This window comes from Rhinatrema bivittatum, chromosome 2 (genome assembly GCF_901001135.1).
Source record: "Rhinatrema bivittatum chromosome 2, aRhiBiv1.1, whole genome shotgun sequence".
In the NCBI taxonomy this organism is placed as follows: domain Eukaryota; kingdom Metazoa; phylum Chordata; class Amphibia; order Gymnophiona; family Rhinatrematidae; genus Rhinatrema; species Rhinatrema bivittatum.
Genome location: NC_042616.1, coordinates 258,723,930 through 258,736,902, shown reverse-complemented (window position 1 = coordinate 258,736,902; position 12,973 = coordinate 258,723,930). Strand labels below are relative to the sequence as shown.

Genomic DNA, 12,973 nt, shown 5'->3' with positions numbered 1-12,973 from the left:
CTCAATGGAAATGTTTTTGTTTAAACTACTTGCATTCCGTTCATCAATTTTTGGGAACCTAACCCCTTTAAGATAGTCAGCTGTGTTAGTTTGTGTGATGTTCTGTCTGGCTTGATATAACTCCTGGTAAAATTGAGAGAATCGAGATGAATCAACACATTGTCTGTAACCATCTTGCCCTGTCTATCTTTAATCTTTAAGATCTGATTCTGCAGAACCCTACCTTTTAAGGATCTCACCATAACCGACTCGCTTTATTATCTCCTTCGAAATGTTCTTGACATAATTTATCTAGATTGAAGGCAATTGTCTTTGTGTCTATATCATGCAATTCCCTACATAAATTGTCCAATTCCCTCCCCAGAGCCAAATCTAAATTCCTTTTATGACGGAGTTCTACTTTCCCAATCCTTTGCAGACGTTCTTGCCGTCTCTTGTCTCTGTCTTTTTTGACAAACGAAGCTTGGGCTATCAGATGTCCCCTGGCCACTGTTTTAAAACATTCACAGATTGTACCTTTGGACACCTCCCCTGTATCATTTTCCTCCATATAATGACCCATCACTTCACGCAATTTCATGCAAAGCTTAGTGTCTTCTAAAATGCTTTCGTTTAGTCTCCAATGCCCCTTAGGGCCCTGGATAGAAGTTTTCCGAAGTTTAATCCAGACCGCGGCGTGGTCCAACCGCATTATTGGCTCAATATTCGTAAGCTGTATGTTATTAACCAACCACTTATCCACTAGCATAAAATCGATGCGTGAATATATGTTATGCGCCTTTGAGAAAAATGTATAGTTCCTTTCTGTGGGGTGTAGAAACCGCCAAATATCGATAAGGCCCCAAGTGTGTTAGGAACCGGAGAGTGGACCCTTGTTCTGAGGTAGAGTCTGCACTGCCGAGAAGAAAGAAAACCCTCGTCGGTCTCCACCGTCAGATGGCGAGGCCTGCTGAAGATGTTGAGAGGACGACTTCACCCTGGAAGCTCGTGATCCCCCCAGGAGGAGCCTGTAGGGACACGGCCGCTGGGACTTAGGCGACTCCCTGAAGAATGAAGATGGTCTGGTTGCAGACGCCTCCTGCAGGTCGTGGGTTCCAGACGGCTGGCGCCTCCAGCAGGTCGTGAGAAGTCCGGGAGTATAGCAGAAGAGTAGTCCTAATCCAGTCCAAGGGTCGAAGTCCAGAGAAGGGTCGAAAGCCAGTCCAGAAGCAGACGGGAGAATGGTCCGAAGCCGATCCAGGAGCTGAGAAGGAGAAGGGTCCAGAGCCAGTCCAAGTCGATACCAGAATACACCACCACCAGTCCGAAGTCAGGGGTCCAAGAGTCAATCCAGCCGGGAGAAGCAGAAGCGGGACGAAGCACGGAACCAGGAACACCAAATACTGGAACAGAGCACAGACCTCAATACCAAGGCAAGGTCTGAGGAGCAGACCTTGCCTTTAAATACAAAAACCTGGAGGAAGTGCTTCAGAAGGGAGCCACGACACTTCCTGTCATGGCCCCTTTAAATCCTGTCTTCATCCCCGCGCGCAGCCCTAGTGTAGCTGAGAAGGGGCGGAGTCACAGCATGGATCAGAGTCCCGTGGCCGGCCAAGCAGCAGCCCAGGCCGCGCGGAAAACGCTGTCGGAGGCTCCCTGCACCTGCAGGAGCCTCTGCAGAGACCCGACGCCGTGGGTAAGTATTAGGTCGCGGCCGCAGACTGCCGCGGCCAGCAGCCATGACAGTCGGCCCTGGTCGTGGACTGCCGCAGCCGGCGGTCATATCAAAGTGGTCATCATAGATTTAAGACTCACCCTATGGACTTTGGCTATGCACTCCCCTGCCCACTGTGGTCTAGGAAAGGGTATCGTGTCAAATTAAAGTTGCCACCTAAGATTATAGAGCCTTCTACCCAATGTTCCATTACTCCGGAACAGGTATCCAAAAATTGTCCTTGTCCTGTGTTTGGGCAATAGACATTACCTATAGTGAATAACTGATTCCCTACCAGAATATAGCTCCTGTTAACATCTCAGATAATAGAGAGCACATCTACTACCAGTGCTTTAGCAAATAAAATACCCACCCCTTATTGGCTGATGCAAAACATTGACAGGGAAATTGTGAAGACATCAGCAAGCGTTCATGTCTTTTCCTGAGATGAGTTTCCTGACATAAAATAATATCTGCATGTAGGGAAGAAGCATCCATCAATAATTTTTTTCCATTTTACATAGGTATCTAAGCCTTTCACATTCCAAGAAATGATTTTTAAACTCTCCATCTATTTATACATGTAAAATGCGACAGCCCCAGGTAACAACCCCCCAACCAACTATATGTATTATCACCCCTCCAGCAGAAATTAGCCTTCTGCTACTGTACCTTCCCAATACTAACCCACAAGGTGGTTCATTCTGCCTCCCCCCCCTCCCCTCCCCCACCCCTCATAACACTGATAAGAGGGATGGTCACTCCCAAATGCTCCCAGGAACCCATCCCCTACCCACCATAATTCTAGATCATTATAAAATAACAGGAAAAAAAATACCACTGCCATACAGCTATCTCTGAAGTAACCAATAAGTTGCACTATCATATACAAAACTAGGTGTACTTCATCTGTCCATGAATCACCAGGAAAATATTAGAACTGGAGAAAAACTACTTCCAAGTTCTTCTTTGGTCAGCCGTTAGTGTCTTTTGAGGACGCCGATCCCCCGGAGTTCCGTCACAGCCGTTTGCCGCCCGACTGTATTCTTTGCCATCACTGGTGCGCACACTTCGGATCTGAGTGGTCCAGTGATGTGGGGAGCGGTCCCTTTGGTGCCTCTAGGCCCACAGCTGATAAAATTGATTGTGCCTCCTCGATAATTTTAACTCTGGAGGATACTCCTTTAATTGTAAATGCCAATCCGAAGGGGAAAAGCCACCGATATCTAATGTCTCCATGTTGGAGGGTACTCATGATCTCTTTAAATTCTCGTTTTTTTTAATGGTCTGAAAAGATAAATCCTGGAATACTTCAATATTGTACCCCTGCCACACAATTTCTTTCCTTTTATGAACGCAAGCCAGCACTTTCTCCTTCACTTGGTATGAGTGAAAACAAACCACGATATCCCTTGGCTGACAGCCGCGTGATTTCGCTAATGCACAGTGTGCTATCTCCAAGATGGGCTCCTTACTTCCTTCTGGTGGATCGTTGTTGTACAGAAGGAGATTACAAATATCCTTGATGACCACGTTACAGTCTGCATATACGGATTCCTCCGGGACCCCACAGAATATCAAATTACCCCTCCTTGAATGATTTTCCAAATCGTTCAGCCAATCCCGGAGGGTCGAGTTGTCCTCCTGTAATTGCTTCACTTCTCTTTGTAGCGCGTCTTGATGATCTTCTATTTCGCTAACCCGTTGTTCTGCCGCACTCACATGGCCTCCCAGCTCTTCATGATCCCTTCGTAAGTCCAAAACCATTAATATAATTTCTTCTTTCAGCGACCCCATGTCCGCTTTGAAGTCCCCAAACCAAGCTTGAAAATCGCCTCGTGAAAGTAATAATTCGGCAGTGGTCGGTGACGATATCAGGGAATCTCCTCTATCCGGTATCTGATCCTCACGGCCGCCATCTTCCCTACCCATCCTCTCTATCGGCAGACCCTCAGCAGGCCTTGGTGGGATATTTTCAAAGAAAAATTGTTTTAAATCAACTGTTTTCTTCCTCACCGACATCAGGACGCTTTCTCCAGCCAGATTATATCAGATGGTGCTTCTCAGGTGAATCGTTGCTCACACTAGGCAGTGGATAGTAGGTTCGGGTTTGGAAGCGAGCGCCCTAGGCAGCCATTCAATGGGGTGACGTCACTTCCCCCCCAAACATATTTCTACCTACTTATCATCACATTGTTGTGTGAAATCAGGCTAATTATAAAAACAAAGCAGCCAATGTGAGTTCTAAGATAAGTAAAACGCTGCATAAGTCATCACATCAGAGTATGGCCTGAAATAAACATTGGAAAGCCAAAACAGAAAAATTTATTTTATTTATTTTATTTTTATTTAAAAACTTTTATATACCGGTATTAGTATGCATACATCATACCGGTTTACAATGTAACTTTAAAGGAAGAAATTATAATGAACAGGGAGGGCGAACAAGGAGGAGTATACAAAGAGCAGGAGGTGGAGGAATTAAAGCAATAAATAAAAACTGCAATGGACTATTTACAGGAATATACAAGGCGTAGGCAAGATACTTGCAGAAGTCGGTGTACTTAATCAGGGTAGGCTTGTCGGCTTGTCGGAAATAAAAATGTGGAATAAAAAAATAGTGAGAAGGGAAAAATAAACAAATATTTATTTAGAAAATAAATACTTCACAACTATAAAATGATTATTTTCTGTAAATGATTACCTTTAGAAAAATGAATGTCATAAAGACTTTCCTCACATCCGCCTTCACCAGTGTCTGATTGGAATTGTCCTATTGAAAGATTGGTGCTTTCTGCAAATCCACTTTGGAAACTGGCTGCTCCAGAGCTGTAGCTCAGGCTAGACTTCCCATAAAGTTCCTAAAATAGACCAAGAGCAAAAAATCATCAGATTCCACATAAGGAAAATAAACACACACAATGTACTTTGATTAATAAAAAGGTATCAAGGCAGTTTCTGGTGGACATTTTCAAATAGCTGATGTATTTACCAAAATCATACAGTAGAGATGTGAATCGGTATCGGAATCGGTTTGGATTCCGGTTCCGATTCACATGTGGGTTTTTTTTCATCGGGCCCAATCGTGGTTTTATTTATCGGCTGCGCCCGAGCCGATAAACAAAAAACCCATCCCGACCCTCTTGGGCCGTCGGCTGCCACTAATAAAAATGGCGCCGATGGCCTTTGCCCTTACCATGTGACAGATGTGTCATTGGCCGGCCCCTGTCACATGGAGAGAGCACTAGATAGCCGGCGCCATCTTAAAAATGGCGTGGGCCATCCAGTGCTCCTACCATGTGACAGGGGCCGGCCAATGGCACGGATACCCTGTCACATGGTAAGGGCAAAGGGCCATTGGCGCCATTTTTATTAGTGGCAACCGATGGCCCGGGAGCGGGAGATCACTCCTGGGACCCCCACTGGACCACCAGGTACCTATAAAATGTTTTTTGGGGGGTCAGGAGGGTGAGGGAAGCAAAGGGATTAGTTTTAAAGGGTCGGGGTGGGTTTAGGGGTTATTTTGTGTGCCGTTTTTCCTGCCCTCCCCCAAAATGATAAGAGAACCCCCACAATCAATATCGTGGGATTTTCCTATCGTTTTGTGGGAGCCCCCGATTTCTGTCGATTTTGAAAATATCGACGATATTTTCAATCATCCAAAGCCCGATTCACATCCCTAGTGCTTGATACCAGATAGAAAGAGATGTAAATGTGAGCTATAAAAATATCTATTCAAAAATGCATATAACCTAACTTATAAACTTCAGAATGTAGAGATCTACAATAACAAGAAGGACAAGAGATACTAATTGATGCATGAGGAATACATTTAATGATAGATTGTAAAAACTCAATGTACTGACTAATATGTGAAATGTGTTATTTTAAGTTATTTCTGTACTTCAAGTCTTATGTCCTAGATCTTTAGTTAATAGGTATTTGAACATTTCATTTGATAGTTGCTAATGCCTGTTTATGAATATTACCTCTCTAACCCATTATTGTTTGCAGATTTTTAGCTATGAATGTTATTTTTGTAAACCGTTGTGATCTTAACATGGAACAATGGATTATAAAATGTCTAAATAAATAAATAAATAAATAAATAAATAAATAAAGTATATGCATATGTCTGCAGTCTTTATGAGAAAGAGAGAGAAAACTGCTATATAGGGCTCAGCCTGACACTCAATATATGTACCATAGTAAGGGGGCACTTTGATTCGAGGTGAGTTTTCGGGAAATGGGTTTGGGGAAGTTGTGTTACAGAAACATTCAATTCATTGTAAAATTGACATCATTACATAATTCTAGTCCTTATAAGCGATGAAAAGGAGTTGATTTGTACAATGCAGCTAGCAGAGACTGCAATTTACAAGTTAACGTCTCTTGTTAGAATTTTTATCGCTTAATGATGTCAATATATATGCTAATAATTAAACTAAAATGTATTTTTCTAACTTTGCTGCTCAGGGTGTTATTTTGCTTATCATATACTTTGTCTAAGAACATAAGAATTTGCCATGATAGGTCAGACAGAAGATCCATCAAGTCCAGCATCATGTTTCCAACAGTGGCCAATCCAGGTTACAAATACCTGGCAAGTAGCTAGACAGAAAATAGATCCCATGCTGCTGTCATGTAGTGAAAAGTACTAGCTATTTCGTAAGTCTACTTGGTTAATAACAGTTTATTGACTTCCTCTCCAGGAACTTGTCCAAACCATTTTTTAAATCCAGCTATGCTAACTGCCTTTATTAGCTCTTCTATGCTTTCTTCCATTCTGTCTTCTTCTATATCCTTTTTCTGGATCTCCTGCCTTCATCTTATAGTCCATCTACCTTTCCAACATCTCTCTCTGTGTTTCATTTCAATCTTCTCCATTTCTCTGCCTCCATCATTACTTCCTAATACCGCCCTCTTGATCACTTACCCTTCCATCTCTCCATCTCTAGATTCACTCCTCCTTCTCAATCCTCCCACTCCCTTCTCCTTCTCATCATCTCTGACATCTTCATCTTTCCCACTCACAGCACTCCACTTGCCAATTTTTACTCTTATTGGCCCTCCATCTTCCTTCTCTGGCTCCCTCATAAGCTTTCATCCATTCTTCTCACCTCTTGGTCTCTATCATTTAATCTCCTTTCTTTTTCATTTTCTAAAATATATTTATCGCTTAACACTAGGGGCCTAAACAATGTACAAAATAAAACATGTAATTTCAGAACAGAAACATAAAAATGTACAAAGTACAGTCAAACCAACAGCAATTTTCCAAAATAATATCAATGTCCACAATCATTCCAAACTTCTACAATCATTCCAGACTCTTTGATCTCCTAAAGTCCACTGCCCTGAAGCCTTCCATTTTCCAAGCTCAGGTTCCTCCACTCCTTTTCATCCTTCCATCCCTCTTACTAACTACTATTTGTATTGCATTAAAATTAATTAATTAAACAGCATCAGCATACTTATCTCATCTCCTGCCAACATACACCCCAACAAGAGAACTTCAGGCCTCTCAACAAGTCATTTTACCTGCCCTTTCACTAGCTAAAACAAGGCTAGTTTGCACAAGGCTTTGTGCATTAAGTTGCTTTGCACTAGGGATGTGCATTTGTTTCATCCGTTTTCTATACAAACACGTAATATGAAACGTATGAAACATATGAAACGAATGCATATCTAATTGACATGTAATGGGAAACGTATGAAACGAATGCACATCCCTACTTTGCACCCAATATATAGAACAATATCCCCTATTTATGTATTTATTTAAATCTGTTACTCTTCCTTTTGAAAAAAGAATCAAAACCTGGCTATTCAGCCAAGCCTTTCCATGAACTCTGTATTTCCACCCATCTTACTGCTAGATATCCTCTCTTAACAATGAATAGCATGAATTATTTATCCATGACATGTGGGGAATCCAAGCTGAGGATTGCATAATAGAATGAAAACTGAAAAAGCAACCTGGCCCTACCACTGAGAGAGCAGACTACTAGGTGAACAGGCTGCACAAAACTGCTTGACCAAAACTATTGTCAGCTCTTGATATCTCCAGACAGCAGTGGGATATGAGACAACCAAAATGCAGATTTGCAGATGTCTTCAATATAAGTGGTACTGAGGTGAGCCACTGAAGCTGCCATGGCTCTCATTTGATGAGCCTTACAGAATCTGTAATTTGTAAGCCAGTGCAAAACAGTGTGTAATCCCATCTACTAGTCAATTTGACAGAGTTGTTTCTCTTGTCAACTGCTACTCCCTGTCTATTGCGATCAACAGATAGTAACAGGTTGATGATGATGCTGGGTCCTTCTCAAATAGTAGGCCAGGGTTCCCTTATGATCTAAAAAATGAAGAGTATTTTAGCCTTTATGTTCATGAGACCTTGTAAAGAAGATCAGAAGATATGAAAAGGTGACACTTCTTTTGGAAAAAACTTGGGGTGATTATGCAAGACTACTCTGTTGTGGAAAAACTGGAAATATGGTGAGTAAGACACCAGTTCTTGTAATTCACTGCTCCACTGAGCAGATGTAACAGCTACCAAAAACAGCACTTCCCTTGTGAGGAACTGGTTGATTCCAGTTTGAATAAAGGCTTCATAAGCTGAGCCAAAACAACATTAATTTTCCAAAGTACTGGAGGTGTAGAGACAGGTCCAAGCTTCGGGCATAAGTCTGGGCTGAGGCCCTGATGTCAGATCCCTACTTCCAGGCTGGGTCATGGTGTTGGGCCTGGGTGTGGGCCAAGGCTCTAGCGTCAGGACCTGGCATCCTGGCCAGGTATGGTGTTGGGCCTGGGTTCAGGCTTTAGCTTAGGCTGAAGCTTAGGCATCAGGACCCGGCCTGGTCACTTCCGTGGATACCCAACAGATCAGATAAATTTGCTCGGGGGGGGGGGGGCCTCAGCCGATGCTCCTGCATTGGCCTGGGCATAGGCCGAGACCCAAGATTTATGCTCAGGCCTAGACTGTGACTCCTGCTTTGAGCCTTGGCCTATGTCCTAGGTGAGGGCTGGCTTTAGGCCTTTGTCTAGGCCTACTCTGAGGCGCCAGCATCATGCTTGGGCATAGGCCATGGCCCCTGCTTTGGGCCTTGGCCTATACCTTAGGTGAGGTTCCAGCCTCAGGCCTAGGCCCGATGCATTCATTTAAAATGAATGCAACAAATAAAGTTTGTTTAATTTAGGGTGACACTGATTCCTTTTGGAGCCCATGAATGAAATGAATTGGCCTTTATTATTGCATTTTATACATTGATTTTAAATGAATGCACATCCTACCAGATAGCTTTATCTGGATAGCGTTTATCAGGTATATTCAGTATATACTTATCTAATTATGTTCCACTGAATATCTGGGTAAAGTTATCCAAGAAACTTTACCAGGTTAACTTTCCTGCCCACCGTCCCATTAAATATTAACCTGAAAGAGTCCAAATATGGTAGTAATAAACTTTGATTTTATTCTGTATAAAAACTTTCTCTAAAAGCTCAGCAGCTAGAGACAGGAGAAACCAGTGGACCTTCTCCAATGGCAGAAGAGTTTCCAAATTAAGTTTTGTTTTGTAGTCTTCCTTGATAATTCAGAAGACCCAGTTATTGTATATGATTAAGAGGCAATTATTTGCAAAACATCTCAACCTCAACTAACTGATCCTCCAGAACATGGGCCAGGACATTTGCTATTTACTCGAACTTCAGTCAATATCTGATACCAGTTCTGACTGTGAAGTAGTCTAAGGTTTAAAAAGTGTTTCCTTACTTTTCATGGTAGAGTCAGGGATTTGCTATTGCTAAAAGCATGAAATGATGTTCTTCAATGAAAAAAAACTTTCTTTTGAAAAACTTTCCGATATGACCTCCTAAATGGGGTAGGTGAGAAAGAGTTAGGTAATAAGGCTTCAAAATGAGGTGATATTCCACAAGTCATATTTTATCTCAGAATACATTATTTTCTGTTCGAGACAGGTCATGATGATATTACTGATTTTAAACATATCCAAGCCCATCTTTTGAGGGTGCTTTTAAATCTTAAACCTTAAACCTTGGCTCTTCTGATCATAACCTTGTTGGTTTTAACAACTTTTCCATAATAAATAAAATTCTTGAAGGCTCTTATTTACTCTGTGAGTCTTGATCAAACTATAAATGCCATAGATCAGGGACCTTATATGCGTATTGGTATAGCACTGCATACATCCAGTAGCACTACAGAAATGATAAGCAGTAATAGTAGAGGATTCTCTGACTTGATATGCAGCAGGTCACAGTACTCAATAGTCAGTGTATTTATTAGGGATGTTTATCTTTACAGAAAAGAGGTTGCCTCTATAACTAGGGTTATCCCCTTTCTACTAGGCCCTCCATAGAAGGAAAAGAGGGTTCTCTCATAGATATTGAACTATGGTCCTTATATTAAGCCAACACAGATAGTGGGGCTGATATAATGACCTGGACAACAATAAAAGAATTTAGCATTACTACTTCTCGTGAACTGAATAAAATGTTTAAGTGGAACCTTACAGCACAAAATATGGTAGAATGGGGACTTGCCTTAAATTTTCTTTGTTTATGATACATACTAATTATCAGAATAGTCCCCAAACAGAAATCACTTGAAACTAATCTTCATTTACTGTAATCTAAGCCAAAAGTGACAGAGCAAATTATTTTTCCTGCTTTAGAAAGTAATTTTCAAAGGCATTTCTGCAGTAAAATTGTGCTTTATCTTTGGAAATAGCTGGTTATAAAATTGCTCACATGATATGTGTGTAGACATATGTACATATATCCTGTATGCACGTAAGTGAAACTGGACTGAATGGAGGTATTCCTGAAGGTGGTGTTGAGCAGGGGTTTGGACTTTCATGTACACTTTTATGCACATATCTTGAAAATCCAAATTTTCCCAAATACTTTCTGCGTATAAATTATCAGGTATAACTGTGTGTTGGTAGTTTTGGTGGAGTAATTTTAAAAGCAAACATATGCATGTAAGATAGCTTTGAAAATGGATATAATTTATTTAAGTGCAAATTTGCCACATTTCTTATGTAAGAATATAAGAACATGCCATATTGGGTCAGACCAAGGGTCCATCAAGCCCAGCATCTTGTTTCCAACAGTGGCCAATCCAGGCCATAAGAACCTGGCAAGTACCCAAAAACTAAGTCTATTCCATGTTACTGTTGCTAGTAATAGCAGTGGCTATTTTCTAAGTCAACTTAATTAATAGCAGGTAATGGACTTCTCCTCCAAGAACTTATCCAATCCTTTTTTAAGCACAGCTACACTAACTGCACTAACCACATCCTCTGGCAAAAAATTCCAGAGTTTAATTGTACATTGAGTGAAAAAGAACTTTCTCCAATTCGTTTTAAATGTGCCACATGCTAACTTCATGGATTGCCCCCTAGTCCTTCTATTAATCGAAAGAGTAAATAACCGATTCACAATTTACCTGTTCTAGACCTCTCATATTTTTAAACACCTCTATCATATCCCCCCTGAGCCGTCTCTCATCCAAGCTGAAAAGTCCTAACCTCTTTAGTCTTTCCTCATGGGGAGCTGTTCCATCCCCTTTATCATCGCACTTCTCTGTACCTTCTCTATATCTTTTTTGAGATGCGGCGACCAGAATTGTATACAGTATTCAAGGTGCGGTCTCACCATGGAGTGTTACAGAGGCATTATGACATTTTCTGTTTTATTTGCCATTCCCTTTCTAATAATTCCCCACATTCTGTTTGCTTTTTTGACTGCCGCAGCACACTGAACCGACGATTTCAATGTGTTATCCAGTATGAAGCCTAGATCTCTTTCTTGGGTGGTAGCTCTTAATATAGAACCTAACATTGTATAACAATAACATGGGTTATTTTTCCTTATATGCATCACCTTGCACTTATCCACATTAAATTTCATCTGCCATTTGGATGCCCAATTTTCCAGTCTCACAAGGTCTTCCTGCAATTTATCACAATCCGCTTGTGATTTAACTACTCTGAATAATTTTGTATCATCTGCAAATTTGATTACCTCACTCATCGTATTCCTTTCCAGATCATTTATTAGGCTGTTATAAAATTACCCCTAAAATGTATTGCTTTACTTTTTGCTCCAAGTGATTTCCTATCCTTTTAGATTGTAGCTTGATAGAATTATCTGTTTCATATCTTTCCCTCTTGACTTACGAGACTCAAAACACATACCAAAGTGTTGGTTTACACATACATTCAACTCTGCATCTTACTCAATAGTATAGAGCAGTGGTTCTCAACCTTTTTTCAGCCAGGGCACACCTGACAGATGGTTCTCACATAAGTGACACACTGAAATGTGACTGTCATGGGGCTAAATGTAAACATCCACACAAACCCCCTCGACCCCCAACAATGAGTGCAGAGTAGATCTAGGGTATTATCCTGTACAACTCGCCATACTAAAAAGATATTCTGGTTCTGATAAAATCTCAGTAACAGCAAAACAAACTCCCTTTACTGGCAGGCACAATACCCCTCCTTATGAAAAGACAGTAATTTACCACTAATGCATGTCCTATTGAGAAAACACAAGAAATAAGATTGATATAAATGCCTACATGCTAATAAAATACCTCACCTTTGTCACACACGCAGAACTGACTTTCACCAAGTACTGAAAAACCACAAATTATAAATATGGAGACAGAAACTGGAATGGGAAATGAAAAAATGCCACTCTACATAAAGTGCAAACCTGGAGAAATGGAAAGAGAAATACAGCACCTAACATAGTCCCAGGATCTGCAATAATGCACACAAACTAACCCACTCGAAGTTATACCAGGATTATGGAACACACTCAATCAGTAACAAGCCTATTTATGAAAAGGCAACACTACAAATATTAAACCCGGCCACAAACATTAATTAGAGCCCCACACAGAAATAATTGTAAAGCTATACTAAAAATGTTACAAAACAGCTGCTGAACAGAATAACATCCAACAATTAAAAACTCATAAAAATTATTAAAACATGTCCAAATATCAGTAAAATATTACAAAACAGCAGACATCGCATAATACCCAATAATTAAAATGGCAGTCAATCAAGAAAAATAAATTTAAAAAGCCACCTTTACTTACCCTCTCCAGCAACTCTCCTACTCCTTTCCGTTCCAGGCCAATAGCACTCACCAGAAGCAGCAAGGGCTGCTGAAGCTCTGCCCTCAAAGTCCTCTTCCTTAGTGCCCACAACCAGTCACTCACACCCCGAATTAGAC

At 41.1% G+C, this 12,973-nt stretch overlaps 1 protein-coding gene across 1 annotated transcript in view; it reads right to left on the bottom strand.

The window, feature by feature from the left end:
• NEK10 (NIMA related kinase 10) overlaps positions 1-12,973 on the bottom strand; it is a 587,606-nt gene that overhangs the window by 201,612 nt on the left and 373,021 nt on the right. Inside the window, exon 27 of the mRNA XM_029587074.1 lies at positions 4,398-4,554. Coding sequence (XP_029442934.1) covers positions 4,398-4,554 — 157 coding nt within the window. The remainder of the gene's footprint in view (positions 1-4,397; positions 4,555-12,973) is intronic.